The 15,873-nt window shown below is 35.1% G+C and overlaps 1 protein-coding gene across 1 annotated transcript in view; it reads right to left on the bottom strand.

Moving 5' to 3' along the window:
- Positions 1-15,873, bottom strand: part of HDGFL3 (HDGF like 3) — a 94,473-nt gene that overhangs the window by 14,410 nt on the left and 64,190 nt on the right. The window contains exons 3-5 of the mRNA XM_074295288.1: positions 8,564-8,702; positions 7,952-8,110; positions 4,324-4,470 (exon numbers count right to left, since the gene is read on the bottom strand). Coding sequence (XP_074151389.1) covers positions 4,324-4,470; positions 7,952-8,110; positions 8,564-8,702 — 445 coding nt within the window. The remainder of the gene's footprint in view (positions 1-4,323; positions 4,471-7,951; positions 8,111-8,563; positions 8,703-15,873) is intronic.

Genomic DNA, 15,873 nt, shown 5'->3' with positions numbered 1-15,873 from the left:
GACTAACATAAATATGCTTTATATGACATACAATGGGTATGCTACTGCTTTGCCTTTTTAGTAAGTAGAGGGGGGACTGAGAAGAAAGGAAAGATCTGGGGACTCAAATTTTAAAATAAATGTTAAAAAATTGACAAAAAAGAAAATGAAATCTTAAAAAAAGATTGTATACTAGATTGGGGCTACTAAATTAATATTGTTGGAAATTTCTGAACATGCATTTACCTAGATCTAAGGTAAAAGGTATCTTTTAAACTTTATCTGTATTAACTTCCTGCTTTCTAGAATGGAACAGAGGAATACCTTGTTCTAAGCAAAGATTGTATATAAACATACAAAAGGGATTACTTGTATTTACTTCAAGGCACAGAATTTCCTGTTTATGAATGACACGTGGGTTTCTCATTAATCCCAGGTACATTGTAAAGCCTCCTAAATGAGATCCAAGATTACTCAAAAAGGTTTGTTCTAACTATCCACATCAGAAAAAAGCAAATGAATGAAAAAACCCTCTTATCTAGACCATGATGTGCAATTCGATGGACAATGGACATAGAACCTCTCCATCAGTATATTTTTATCTTGTTCAGGGACTGAAAGTAGATAATGAGCTGGGCCCAGAACTGAACAGGCAGCAGAAATATAGGCTTATTGCTTTTAGGAAATTACAAAATTACTTTAATGACATCAAGTTGCTTATGAAATAAAGGCCCATCTTTTAACATCAATGTTCTTTCTGATGATACTGTCTAACCTCAATTCGTGGAACATATGCAGTCTGAAAAAATGAGGCAGAGGGTGACTCAAAGGGCAATGAAGAGTGGACATGAATGATGGGTATAAACAAGCCTCGATACAATACAAGAAATTATTGAGGAGAAGCAACATAAAAGATGCCATCAAAGAAATGTATGATTAGGAAAAAAATAGATAGGTCTGTCACAAAGTGAGATCAGGGACAACAAGTGAACAACCCATGCTCTTTACTGTATTTATACAACTGTATAATTATACAATTTAAGCAGATCATGGGGAAGACCCACACACTGGGTAGATATGCAAAATATGGGAATGCATAGCCAAGAATCTACAAGATGGGCAGGTATGAATGTGCTGCAATTTATATTTTTTGAGGGAAAATATGTAAGAATATAAGGGCACTGATCAAATTGTTCAAATTGCATATCCTGCAGCCCCAACTAAATATCCATTTGCATCTTGGAAAAAATCTAAAAATACTTAAATGAAGGCCTTTTCCATCTTTCATAGCAAATATAAAAATTCAAGATACTGACAAATAAGGTTCTGCAAATGCCATATCTAAGGCAACTAGGTGGGATAGTGGATAGAGTGCTGGACTTGAAGTCAGGAAGACTCAAGAATATCTTGAGTTCAAATCAGACCTCAAACATTCAGCAGTTGTGTGACCTGAGTAAGTCAGTCAACGCTGTTTGCCTCAGTTTCTTCATCTGCAAAATGAGTTGGAAAAGGAAATAACAAACCATCCCATTATTTTTGCTATGAAAACCCCAAATGGGGCCATAAAGAATTGGACAAGACTAAAACAACTGAACAACAAGACACTGTAAATAGAGGTAGGACAAATATTCTCAAAGAAATCATGTTTAAAAAGAAGTACACACTCCACTTAGGAACAAAAGAGGTTTGGCCTCTTGGGAAATGATCACTAATTGTTTCCCTCTAGGAATAACAGCCTGTCTACCTAGAAGCACATGATTCTTACTTGCTCAAATTTTAGTCCTTGTCCTCCCACTGAAGTGGGCACTGACAATCATTAGCACATCTGCTTCTATTCCACTTATGCTAAATCAATGAGGAAAACTCCAAGATTTGAATATGTGAAATTACCTACAATGACCTTTTTCTGTTTTGCTATTTCCATATGTCATTTGTCCCATTATGAGAAATAGAAATCTATTCATTCTTGAAATATGATGACATACAGGAATTTCCTTCTTTAATGAATCATTGTGGATATGTATAACCAAATATGAAGGGCATAAAGGATTGCCTGTCTCTTATCAACTTTGCATATCTCCAACAACGCAGGAATATATTGTGCTTTTGCAGTATTTATTCTTCTTTTGAAGTCTATTCAATCAAAATTTTCCACTCAACCCATGTTATGATTCTTCAATTATACCAACCTCCAAGTTATTTTCCCTCTCTTTTCAAGGAGTTTTAATCCTGGATTTCTTTTCTCCCAGCTCCTGTTCTAGTGCACCTTAATATCCACTTGGATGATCCTCAAATTAATTGAGTTCCCTGCTTCAAGCTTCTTCCCCTGCCAATCTTTCCTACACATAATTACCAAATTCATGCCATATTCCAAATATTCTATAATGGTTCTGCTCACATCTAAGGAAAAACAATTCCTACTATCCATATGGAACCAACACTAGATATAACATGAAATCCTTTTATGATTAACTTTCTCCATTAGAAAAACTATAAAATCTTCTATCAGGAAATACCACAAAATAGCCTGAAAAGAGTATATTTAGTGAAAACTAAAGAATTTCTTGACTGGCTTATAGAAAGGGAGGAACTAACATATTCTGAGAAGTTAATAATAATAATAATAATAATAAGCATTTATATAATGCTATAGGGTTTACAAAGTACTTTACATATATTATTATATTTGATCGTTACAATAACCCAGGGAGGTAAGAGCTTTTGATATCTCCATTATACAGATATGGAGAGGTTAAATGACTTGATGCAGGCCTCCAACTCAAGTCTTCTTTACGCCAAGTCCAACATTTATACACTGTACCACTTAGCCACTTCTAACCAAGAAAGTGGACAGAACACAAGATTTTTTTTACACTGCCATTGCCTAAATCTTATTCCAAACATCTCAGTGTCTGTTTTACTAAAACTAAATAAAACTATGATTTTAGCCAATATAAGCAGCTTGCAGCATATGAGTTCTGCAAAAATCAGGTGGGTAAAACAACTCAGGGGCCATCAGCAGCAGCCTGATTTACGTAAGTTCCTAAATATTCAAGGATGTTTAAACTTTCGCTTAGAAAAATCAAGATAGAAAACAACAACCACAATCATAACCACCACAACAAAAATTGAGGCTCATTCTGAATTCAGAGTTTAGACTCTTCACAAGACCTAGAAAGGTCCTTAACAAGTCATTTCAGATCCAAAATCTTTTTGTGCAAAGTTCAAAATCACCTAAAGGACCATTTATTTTTCCCAAAATATGCAGGAGTTACTAACAAATAAGTACCATCCTGCAATACATTCTTTTTAATCATTTATGGCTCTGCCATATTTTATATTTTTATTTCTAAGAAAAAATTTTGGAATCCCTTTTAAAAAATTCAAATCTAACCCTCCAATATTGTCAGGGCTACTCCAAAACATCCACTGTTTCCATTTTAAGTGTGTATTTCAAGCCAGTCTCTGAGAAAAGAGCACTGAAACTGCTAAGGTCTGCCTTTGTCTCTAATTTTATTATGAAATATATTAGCCTGAAATGCTTTTCTGCCCTACCGAAATACATCTGCTCTGCTAAATTAAGTCTGAGAAAGAGCGCAACTGAAATTAGAATTTAATAGTATTGTGATAATAATAAACTGAGTACACCATGATGTATGGACCCATACTTTGGTAGTATGCAAATAGTGCCATCTCATGGCCAATTAATCTTACTGTTTTAAAATGGTTACCAACTAATCTCCCAAAACAGAACAATAGGACAAACAGCTGGAAAATTCCTATGAAAAATTTTCCTTCTCAGTAATATTCCCGCAAAGGTAGAACTCTTATGACTTCAGAAATCAGCAAAAGTTTCACATATATTTTAAAAAGATATGTGAAAAAGACCTGTTCCCATATATACTCTAATTGATAAATTCTAAGAGAGAAGAATCAGTCATAATGCTTTATTAGTTATACTACTGAAAATTTAATTGACTGAAATTTAATTTAATTAAAAGAAACACTGCTATCAGATTTCAAGTGGTACTTATGAATTTCAGTATATATTTGAGACATTTAACATCATCTTCCTTTAAGAAAAAAATAGATGAATATGATGCCAGGTTCCAATCAGCAGACACAACTCCCACTAAGCTCATTTTTGTCCTCAGGCAGTTTGAACTTAGTCTAATGTCCTGGGGAGCTATCTGTATACACATAAGAACAGTTTTGCATTTCACTTTTAGCAATAGCTATTGTGCCTAATATTTTTTTTAGATTTTATTGCTGGTGGGAATATTCTCAAGTAAAAGGATTTTTAATGTCAGGAAAGGTAAGAGAATAGTATAAGCACAGAATTACCCCTTCACTGGTTTTCTGCAAGTCTGAAGACGTGTTTCTTGTGTCATTGCCTGCATCTCCAGCCTCAGAGCCGCTCTTATTTTCTTCCTCTTTGCAGTCCTTGTCATCTTCATCTGCTGGAGATTTCCGTGACTGCTTAGAGGATTTCTAAATGTTTAGAGAGGTTAAAAAACAGAGTCAAAAGCTAAAATTCAAATTAGAAACCAAGAGAAGTTCATCAAATATGGCATCAAAAAGTCTTCTTTATCACTGGGGCAATTCCCTGCTTGAGAGGCTTTCTTTGATGCAGTGCAGTGCTATGCAGTGGAAAAAACTAAGCTAGAGTCTGGGGAAAACAAGCTTAGACAGTCCTGGAACAGCAACGATCTAATGACCTTGGGAGAACCATTCAGCCTTTCTTGGGCTTCATTTCATCAATTAGAAAAATAAGGATCTGAACTAAATGATTCCTCAGGTCTCTTATGGCACTAAAATTCTCTAACTTGAAGCTCAGAACAGTTTGTGTATTTGGAATATATTGCAAATATGCAACCAGAACAGATAACCTATTAAGTTAGCCATTGCTTCAGGTAGAGAATTTTTCCATAAGGAGAAAATGAATGTGGCCATTTGAATTAAATTTCCTTCTGGATTACATTAATGAAATAGATAGTATTCTATTTCTGTCATTTCAACTTTTGTCACCAGGACAAAAATTTTAACTTTGTTTGGTGATTAAGCACCAAAAGATACAATGTAAGAATGCCATTAGAAAAACTAATTGTCAAAAACTACTAACATAATGAACTTTAATTATTTCAATTATACCCACTTGAGAACCAAGGATCATATTGGTGGATGAGTCCCACTCTCTTGTCATTAAGTATTTGAAATCAGAGTAGGAAAAAATAAGAAATTGCTAAAACAGAAATTTTTAAAGGCTTTCTTTCTTCAAGAGAGGTTTAACTGAGTAACCCTAAAATCACATTAATAAGTAGGTCCCTACTCATATATTTTAGAGGAAAGAAAACAATTTAACATTTCTATAACACTTTTCTTTCAAGGATTTTTAAGCTCTTCACTGTGTTATTAGATAAAAATGATTTAGTCAGTGAAAACATCTCTGAAATGGATTAGGAAATCAGCGCTTAGCCACTTTACAACCAATAAAAAACATGCAATTTCTAAAGGAAAAAAGTCAACTTGATAGATATATGACTAAATCAAAAGAAATACTGTTCACTTAATTTCTCTAAAGAGTATCTTGCTTAACTGAATCTACCAATCAAGCCCAAACTGGTGTTATAATTTGATTAAAATTGGATGATTTTTATACTATGTAAGAGTTTAAGTATATATTTGCATATATAAATGGAGCTTTGATTATCTTTATTTATCCACACTTAATTTAGCTTAGAATAAAGACAAAAGAAACATATTTTTATCCTCCTAGTAAATAAAGAAAAGATCATTTTTTAAAATACAGCAAATGTCTAATAGTACCAATGAGAAACACTTTGTGATAAAAGACCAAAGGTAAAAAATTAGCATGTATAATAAATTTCAAAAAGCATTTGGAGAAATTAGAATGTTCAGAATCTGAATTGAAGCTAAGGCATTAGTTTAAATAACTATATAATTGTCAGTTCATTACTTAAAGAGAAAAATTATGATAACCTCTAATCACCTTGAAACCAAATTAAGGTAAACCAGTACTTCTCTCATCTCACTCAACAATAGAACATGTTCCTATCATCTTTAGCTTTTTTTTTTTTTAAAAGACCAAAGCTGTGACTTGATTGATGGAGGGTCTCCCAGTGAGGATGCAAATCAGCAAATTCCCTGAAAGAGATAGTGGCCTAGAACACCAAGTGACAAGTAGCCTGTTTTGGGTCACATGATATATTTCAGAGACAGAACTTAGACCCAGGCTTTCTCACTCAGAGGCTGGTTCTAATAACTACTTTGACACAATGTCTTCCTAATGTCTTCCTCTAGATTCTTGATTAATCTGATTTAAGTTAAACAGGTATCAAGTAACTCAGATTTTATTAAGGTTATAGTTAGCACACCTCACCTGTGATTAACATATATGTTAAATGTATTGGTCAACCTGCCATCTGGGGTGGGGGGGGAGGAGGAGAAAAATTAGAACAAAAGGTTTGGCAATTGTCAATGTTGTAAAATTACCCATGCATATATCTGGTAAATAAAAACTATTAAAATTTAAAATATATATATATGTTAAGACTGTGACATGGAATAGTTGATAAATATTCCCCTCACTTAAATGTTTATTAAATATTTTATAAGGTAATTTTTTTCTTCTTGTAATTTATAAAGGATAAATGTAGTTCTAATATTTTTATTTGTAAGCCAAGAATTTAAATACGTTTAATGTGCTGTAATGATATTGAATGCTGGACTTGGCATTGAGACACTTGAGTTTGAACAATACTTTTAATTCTTCCTGGTTGTGTCATTCTTGGAAAGTCATCTAACCTTTCTGAAATTCAATTTCCTTATTTGTATACTGAGAGTGATAATACATGACTTACCTTACTGGTAGTTATTATTATGGAAGTACTTTATGAACCTCAATGTGCCATTATATCTTTTAGAAGTCTTAGTAAGAACTTTACAAAAAGAACTCTTAGTAAATGAGCAAAATATTTCTTAGTGACTTCTGAATTAATATATCATTACTTCTGCAGCCAGCAACTCTCATCTCTCTCCTGGGGGCTGTCTTACTAATAATCAAATGAAACAATGATATTTAAGGTCATACTTACCTGAACTACACTTAATATCTGGCAAAATGAACTAGTTAATATAATTTAAGTTTTCATCACACTATACTATAAGTTATTAAAAATAAATATAGGTCATTTTAGAAATGAAGTTCAGAGCTGGAGAAAATCTGAGACTAAATGGAATCTAAATACTTTTGCAGAATAACAATAATGGAAAATGAAGACTGGGGGAAAAAAGCTAGATTTCTAGTTTGCAAGTGACGACTTTATCCCTACCCAAAGGAAAATAAGGTGTTTTATCAGAAGGACTGAAGAAAATGCTGAATTTAAATTTTATTTCTTACTAGTCAGTTTGAGTGTGTTTAGTAGTAGGCTGGCAAAAAAAAAGATACTATGGAAGAATAAATGTTTAGTACATATTTATGAGATGCTTAAAATATAGCCAGCCTATTACTTACATAAGCATCAAATAGAATTTAAACAGAACAAGTTGTTTAAGTATTCAATTAACCTGTGTGACAAATCAATTCTGATAGACTCAATAAGATGACAACCCTTCTCTTTGACAAACAATTTAGACACTGCCCCCCTACTCTGAAGCACTGTCTTACTAGCAGTTTCTAAAATGTCATTTAAGCTTATCTCATCTGGTAAATTGTATTTCATTAGAGTTTATACTCTTATAGAATGACAAATAGAGTCTCTTGTTCCACAGCTAGAGTTGTAACTCCTGGGTGGCAGGGCCACTTCTCCAACGAAAATGTATATATTATCCAAGGCTAAACATAGAGTAGGCACCCAGTAAACATCTTTTAGTGACTTGATGGATCAAAAGGGAATGTGCCCTTTTATCATGCATGCGACATTAATAACAATGGGAAAAGCTCCTCTGTAACCTTTGAAGTGTATGATTTTTTCCGTTTTGAGCCAGCTTTTTCATTCTTTCTTTTGCCTTTTCCATCTTCTTCTACTCTATCACCTTCCTCCTCACTGCTGGCATCTGCAGTATTGCCTCCTTCACCCTCAGTTTCTGAAGAGCTCTGTTGCTGAATTGCCTGAAAAATAATAAAAGATCAGCTAATTACACTGTGCAAAGTACCACAGGCGCACATACTCACATGGAAATGGTGATAAGAAATGGCTATACTTTAGGCATTTTACTTAGAAACAGCTTGGCTTATTCCTAAGACTCTGGAGAAAAGGTCTGGCAGAGAGAATTTCTTCCAGTGGCCACTTAAACATCAATGATCAGATGAAGAAGCTTTAAATCTGAAGGGACCAATCAAGCTTTGATGATGGAAACCTGCACATTAAAGTCATAGTCAGTCACAGCATTAGGAGCACTATTTACTGAAAACATTTAGCTGGTCTTCTGGAGTAGAGAGTTTGTGTTCCTAGTAAGTAATCAACCAATTAGCAGAAGGACTATACATCTGCACAAGATCATTAGAGCATAAAAGCTAAAACTAAGAAATGAGATATGAAGAAAAGTAATATAAATTATTTACCTGATATCCAGTAAACTTGACTCTGGGATTATTTTCTATTTCCCACAAGCCTTCATTAAATCCTTTTCTTTTGTTAGATTTTCCAAACTTATCTTTATATTCTTTATAAGGGAAAAGATCTTTGGGTCCCAGAAATGCTCTGTAGAAAAGACATGGGAAATATAATTGTCTTTTCAAATGTAATATACATCTAACACATAAATAGCAACAGAGTCAAAATATTTTTTATTTAAATAACACAATATATATACTACTTAAAATACTTGTCAGATAAATTATAAGATAGTTCACCAAAAAGGTAAGCATGAAAGAAATCAGTGCTTTTTACTTCTTAACATCATCCTCACCTCCACCCAGGCCCCCTAGTGCCTAGCATGGTATTTTGTATACAAAAGCTGATTAATAATCAGATGTTGAAATACTAGGATGACTTCTAGTCTCAAATCAATTTTAGTTTCATATCCTGAACACATTGTGAGTATGACAGAGTGCTGGTTTTAGAGTCAGAAAGACCTACGTAAGTTCAACTTTACCTTCAGACATTTACAGGTTTTATGATTCTGGATAAATTATTCAAGCCCTTTATTGTCTTAGGCAATCCAACAAACTATAAGTAAAAAGGGCTGATTTGCATTGTTAGGATTTTCTCATTAGGAAGTTTCATATATTAGCGAAATCCCTATCTCTAGCACCTATTTGAATGAACCTATTTAAGACTCATGGATTCTTATCATACTACCAAATTTTATAAAATAGAATATAGTAATAGCAACTAGTTACAAAATGTAAAATTATGGTAAAAACAAATTACACATTAACTCATTTTCCCCTAGTAAAATTCCTAGAAACTCAAAAACACTTATCCTAAAATAAATTCTATTATACATATTAAAATCAATCACTAGTTAACATTGTATGGTCTTACTAACAACTCACCTCTTACTCAATCATGGAGTCTTTAAATTGGAAGATAATTTAAAGACCATAGGATCAGAGGAGTTAGGATTAGAAGGTGTTAGGATTACTAAGTGAGAACTGAGGTTTTCTGGACAATTACAAGGTGAGAACTCAGGTTGACTTGATAGAGGGGGCAAGCTCATTGGCTGGGGTGGTTCTTCCCAGAAGCCCTTGCATTATCCCACGCCCATTCTCTGGGAGAATAAAAGAGAGGACTCTCAGAGAAAGAAGAAGACTCTCTGCATTACATCAGGCCTGACGGGGCTCTCTGCAGGAAGGGAAGTCACTTCTAAGGACAAGAGTTAACAGCAACTGCCTGGAGACAACGGTTCATTACAGGAAGAAGAATCTGTCTGAGAGATTGTAGTAGACACAGCAGATCTCTTCCCAGAGAGCGATCCGGCAGCTTCTGGAGACGACAGCTCGCTACAATTGGCGCCCAACGTGGGGCAAGGACATTTGCTTATCCTGACAAGAAGAGCTAGACCAGACCTTCGCAATTTGGCGCCCGAACAGGGACAGACACAGTCCTGATTCCAGTGGAAAAGCCTCTCATCCAGATCTCAGTCTCTCTGACCCAGAACTGTGAGTAACGAGGAAACGTTGTTAAAGATTAAGTGAGCGTGCTAATAGATAAATAAGGAACTTAACTTGTTAAGGGCTAAACCAGGAATCTCTTATAGCCGAAATGGGGCAGATGTTAGCTATATTCAATCCCTGGACCTCAGCCGACTCAACTCCAGCCCCAGAAGCAACCTCAGCTCCACCCCCATTCAGGAGTGGTACTATAGAGAGTATAATCAAGATAATTGAGGAGCAGAGTTTACTTGTAACCTGGGTACAGATTGCTAAACTCTTGGCTGCATTAAGACGCACATCCCCTTGGTTCTTAGAGGAAGAAAAGATAGATGTAGATAAATGGAAGCTAGTGGGATATGAAATGAAAGAATTTCAAGCAAAAAATGGGCCTCGTTCAATTTCTGCAGAAGTATTTTATATCTACAACATAGTTCAATTAGCCTTAAACTATCAAGCAAGTTGTAGGAGAAGGAAAAGTTCTAAAAATGAACAGAGGAGGAAGTGTGAAAAAAAAAGGAAAGATCAAGATCTTGTCCTAGAGCAAGAAGATTTAAATGAGGAATTATGGTATGATTCTCTTGAAGAAGCTTCAACTCTGCCTAGAGAACAGATTATTGACAGGCCCACATCAACCCCACCTTCAGAGATGGAGGAAGAAAGAGGGGAAGAGGCAGAAACACAAACAGAATTGCCTGTGAAGAAGCCTAAGCCTATGACAAGATTAGAAAAAGCATTGGTTAAAGCTAAGAGAGAAGGACAGGATATAAGTGATTTTATACATGCATATCCTGTGATTGAAAATATTGACTCTGTAGGTAAAAAAAGGAGAAGATATGCACCTTTAGATTTGAATAAAATTAAGGATTTGAAAAAAGGTTGTACCCTTTATGGGGCTACATCAGCTTATGTCAAAATGTTACTAGATGGTTTGTCTTATGAAGTCCTAACCCCGAATGATTGGAAATCCATAGCAAGGACATGTCTGGAACCTGGAGATAATTTATTATGGCTTTCGGAATTTCATGAATTATGTAAAATTCAAGTCAGATGCAATTTGGAAATAGGAGTTAACACACAATTCACTTTTGAGCACTTGGCTGGTGAAGGTCGGTATGGAGAGAATTCAGAACAGACTGATTATACCATGACAATATATGAACAAATTGCTAAGGCTGCAATAAAAGCTTGGGGTGTCCTTCCTGGACAGAAAGATCATGGAGAGGCTTTCACTAAAATACAGCAAGGTCCCAATGAACCTTTTGCAGATTTTGTGGGACGTTTGCAAACTGCTGTCAAAAGAACTATTGGAGAAAATTCAGCTACAGAAATAATGACCAGACATCTGGCTAAGGAAAATGCCAATGAGATTTGCAAAAGAATTATATGGGGATTAGACAAAGATGCTCCTTTAGAGGAGATCATAAGACGCTGTGCTACAGTGGGAACAAATGCTTTTTACACCCGGACAATGATGAATGTGGAAAGACAGGGTCCCTCCTGGCAAGGGCCTTCTAGAGAAACTCGGAGATGTTTTCAATGTGGAAAAATTGGACATCTAAGAGCTCAGTGTAGGTATGGAGATACAGTGAGAAGACAGGGTGAGAGAAGACCTAAAACCCCATGTCCAAAATGCAACAGAGGACTCCATTGGGCATCAGAGTGTAGAATAATTCAGGGAAATGGGATGAGGGGCCCAGGTCCAGGGCCCCAGGCAAAAAAGACTTGGGGCATGATGGCAGCTGATGTTACACCTAAAGAGCCTTTAGAAGGCCAGGACTCTGATTTAATCAATCAGCAGAAAAGCAATCACATGGTAGAAAGGGATTACCTGATAAGTCAGCCAAAAGGCAATCAGATTGCAAAAATGGATTACACTTGGGGAGAATACAGGCCTTTTAAACCAACAGGGCCGTGCCCAGTGCAAACAACTCCAATGTAATTGTCAGATGATGAGAAGAGATTTAGAAAGTGGTAAATAGAAAGAAATTAGATAGGTTAACTGCCTGGGAGAGAGGGTTTGCTTGTATTTCTTCAGCAGGAGAAGGAATCAGATGGGTGCCAACGAGTCATATTCGCCTTGTCCATCAGAGAGAGACAGAAAAAGAGAAAGATCTCAAAATAAAGGAGAAGATCTAAGAAACATCTGACACTGAAAGAGCATGGATAATAAGAAGACTGTTAAAGAACTTTAAAAACCAGCAGGAATCATTAGACTTCCTCACACAAGATGAGACTAATGGACAATGGACTTATGGACATTTATAAATTTTCAATTTATGATTATGTTATATACTTCTAGCATGTGTTACGTTACTATGTTACTATGTGCTTATGTAATTTATGTAATTATCTGTAATACTTCCCATATTGATGGATTTATGTTTCAAGGTCATGACTGTCCTATGTTCTAAATCAAAAGAAAGGGGGAGATGTTAGGATTACTAAGTGAGAACTGAGGTTTTCTGGACAATTACAAGGTGAGAACTCAGCTTGACTTGATAGAGGGGGCAAGCTCATTGGCTGGGGTGGTTCTTCCCAGAAGCCCTTGCATTATCCCACGCCCATTCTCTGGGAGAATAAAAGAGAGGACTCTCAGAGAAAGAAGAAGACTCTCTGCATTACATCAGGCCTGACGGGGCTCTCTGCAGGAAGGGAAGTCACTTCTAAGGACAAGAGTTAACAGCAACTGCCTGGAGACAACGGTTCATTACAGGAAGAAGAATCTGTCTGAGAGATTGTAGTAGACACAGCAGATCTCTTCCCAGAGAGCGATCCGGCAGCTTCTGGAGACGACAGCTCGCTACAAGAAGGAAACTTAAAAATAATTTTCTTTCTGTAAAGCTGCACATCTTATAAATAAGGAAAGAAGGTGCAGGAAGTTTCACCTTGTCCAACTTCCCATTCAATGAAGAAATTATTTTTATAGCAACCATCATTATCCCTGGTAATCACACCTTAAAAGTACTCTCTGTCCCTGGGGTCCTTCCCTCTGATTGGATAGACTCTTTCCAAAGTCTCCATTTAAGAGAGAAACCCATTATGGCAATCTCTTCACTTCCTGCTAGGCTCTACTGTTCTAAATTTTTCCAGCACGAGATATCTTCCCAATGACTGATTTTTATGTGTTTTCTCTCTATCCCATTTCTAATTTCTGTTTGTCTTCTCCATTAAAATATAACCTCCTGGAAGACAGGGTCTGTCTTTATCTTGCTTGTATTTATCTTTCCAGTGCTTAGCACAATGCTTGGTACAGAATAAGTAGTTCATAAATGATTGCTAATTTGAGATGGCTGGTAGAAAGTTCTTATATCAAACAAAAACTTTCTATTTCTATCACTGCTTCATTTATATTCTGGAGCAATGTAAAATACATTTTCTTTCTCTTCATATATTTTTCCTCTTTAAATATTTAAAGAGTGTTATTACATTTCCCCTAAGTCTTTTTTCCTCCAAGCTAAATATTTTCACTTCCTTACACTTTCCTTCAGTACAACAGTATACAGATTAATCACTATTCTGATCTCTAATCTAGTTTATCAAGGTTCTTTTGACAACAGATTATCCATTACTGAACACAATATTCCAGATAGTATGTTAAAAGCATATAATGAGAATATTAATTTCTATAAACTAGATGTAATATTTCTAATATAATCCAAGAATTGAGGTAGCTTTTTTTTTTTACCAGCTATAGCACAAAAATTTAGTGGATATCACTTATAATGAACTTTGATAGGTGCAATTAGAGATGCAGAATAAATAAAATATATCATATATCCTTGTGCTTAGAAAAGTTTATAATCTAGTTGGGGAGACAAAACAAACATTTGTAACAACTGCAGCAAAATGCAAAAATGTAATTATATTTAAAGGCTTAATTGAATGGTATAGCATACAATCTTATTAGCAACTTGAGGGTAGGGGGACAGAGAAATGTGTCTTGCTATAGTTAAAAAGTGCTTCATTAAGGAATTTGAACTTAACTGGACTTTGAAAAATATATTGAATTTCCTTGGCCCAAGAACACCACTCCTGACCAATTAATCCTAAAACAAAAGGAGAGCTCTTGAAATATTTACAGCAATACTTTTCGTGGCAGCAAGAAATTGGAAACAAAGAAGATGCCTATGACATAGGAATAATACCATATTATTGTGCCATAAGGAAAAATTATGAAGAATTCAGAGAAATTTGTGAATATAGATACATTGTATTTACTTTACATTGATCTGTATTTCTCCTTTTGCTTTTTTGTATGTATACACACATATATGCATATGTGTGTATGTGTATATATATATATGTATGTATATATATATATATTATCTTCCTCATTAGACTGCAGGTTCTTCACTTGTATAGATTGTTTCATTCTTTATATTTCTACCCATACTGCCTAGCTCATAGTAGGCATTTAATACATGCTTATTGATTGATTGGTACTTGTATAAAGTGATGTAGACTATAAAGTAAGAAGAATTATAAGAATATCAACAATCACAATAATGGAAAAGAAAATAACACCAAAAAGCTATCTGCACATGGATTAGTGCAAAGACCAGACAACTGATGAAACCAATTTTCCTCTCCTTTATAAATACATCTAATATATCTTTATGTGTAGTTGACTACAGGTACCTAATGAGACATATGCTATTCGGTATGGTCAAGATATTGCTTTGTTTTCTTAACTGTTCTTCTTGGTTACACTAGTTCTCCCTTCCCTTTGCAACAAATGGCATGTGAAACACCCAGGAGACAGGAACACAGATGTGTCACAGAAACAAAATGGCTTTGTAAGTCAGTCAATAAAAATTTATGAAGCACCAACTCTGTGCCAGGCATTGTACTAGCATTGGGTATACCAAGAAAAGTAAAAGAGAATCCCTACTCTCAAACAGCTCACAGTCTAAGCAAAAGCATATCAGAACCAAGGACAACAATGCTAGGGAAGAAAATTTTCCCCAAATGATGAAGAATCTTCAGATTAAGAATTTAAGGTATTTGAGTGGGTATTCTGAAAGTTCAGAATGAGTCAAGCAGTGTGATATGCCAAAAGCCAATAAAGCTATGCAATCTTACATTGCATTGAAGAGGCAGAGTGTGCTGGACTAGAGAGGTAAGTATCATTGTTGTACTCAAACTACATTTGAAGTATTAGGTTTGGTTCTGGTACCACATTTTAAAAAGAACACCAATAAAACTGCAGAGCAGCTGGATGATGGGACCTTAAAACTGTGGCACATTAGAATGGGTAAAATAACTGGGGCTATGTAACCTAGAGAAGACTCGGGGGAAGATGTGAGAGCTATCTTTAAATCTCTAAAGAATTTTCAGGGGCAAAAGGAATTTGATTTCAGAAGATGATAGATATAGAAGGACTCTCAAAAGCCTTTTAGCCCTTAGGCTTAGGAAGAAACTAAAACTCAGGGAGGTTAATTAATTTGTTCAACACACAGGTAGTATCGGAGGCAGGTTTTAAACCCAGGTTCTCTTAACTCCAGACCCAGTGTTTCTTTTACAACACCTATTTCCTGGACCAAGAAAATAGAACTAGGAGCAATAAGAGAAAATTTCTGAGAGGGAAATTTAAGCTTATTGAAAGGAAAAATTCCTGAATTTTCAAAGCTATTCCAAAGTGGAATGGAATGTTTTGGGAGATGATGCATTTCCTCATCCTCTTAAGATCTTAAAAAAAAAAAAAAAAGACTAAATGACCCTTGTTGAGTATGTTATAGGGTGGAGTATTGTTCAGATCTGTATTGGACTAGGGG

This window comes from Sminthopsis crassicaudata, chromosome 2, assembly GCF_048593235.1.
Source record: "Sminthopsis crassicaudata isolate SCR6 chromosome 2, ASM4859323v1, whole genome shotgun sequence".
NCBI classification, from domain to species: Eukaryota; Metazoa; Chordata; class Mammalia; order Dasyuromorphia; family Dasyuridae; genus Sminthopsis; species Sminthopsis crassicaudata.
This window is presented reverse-complemented; position numbering and strand designations above follow the sequence as displayed.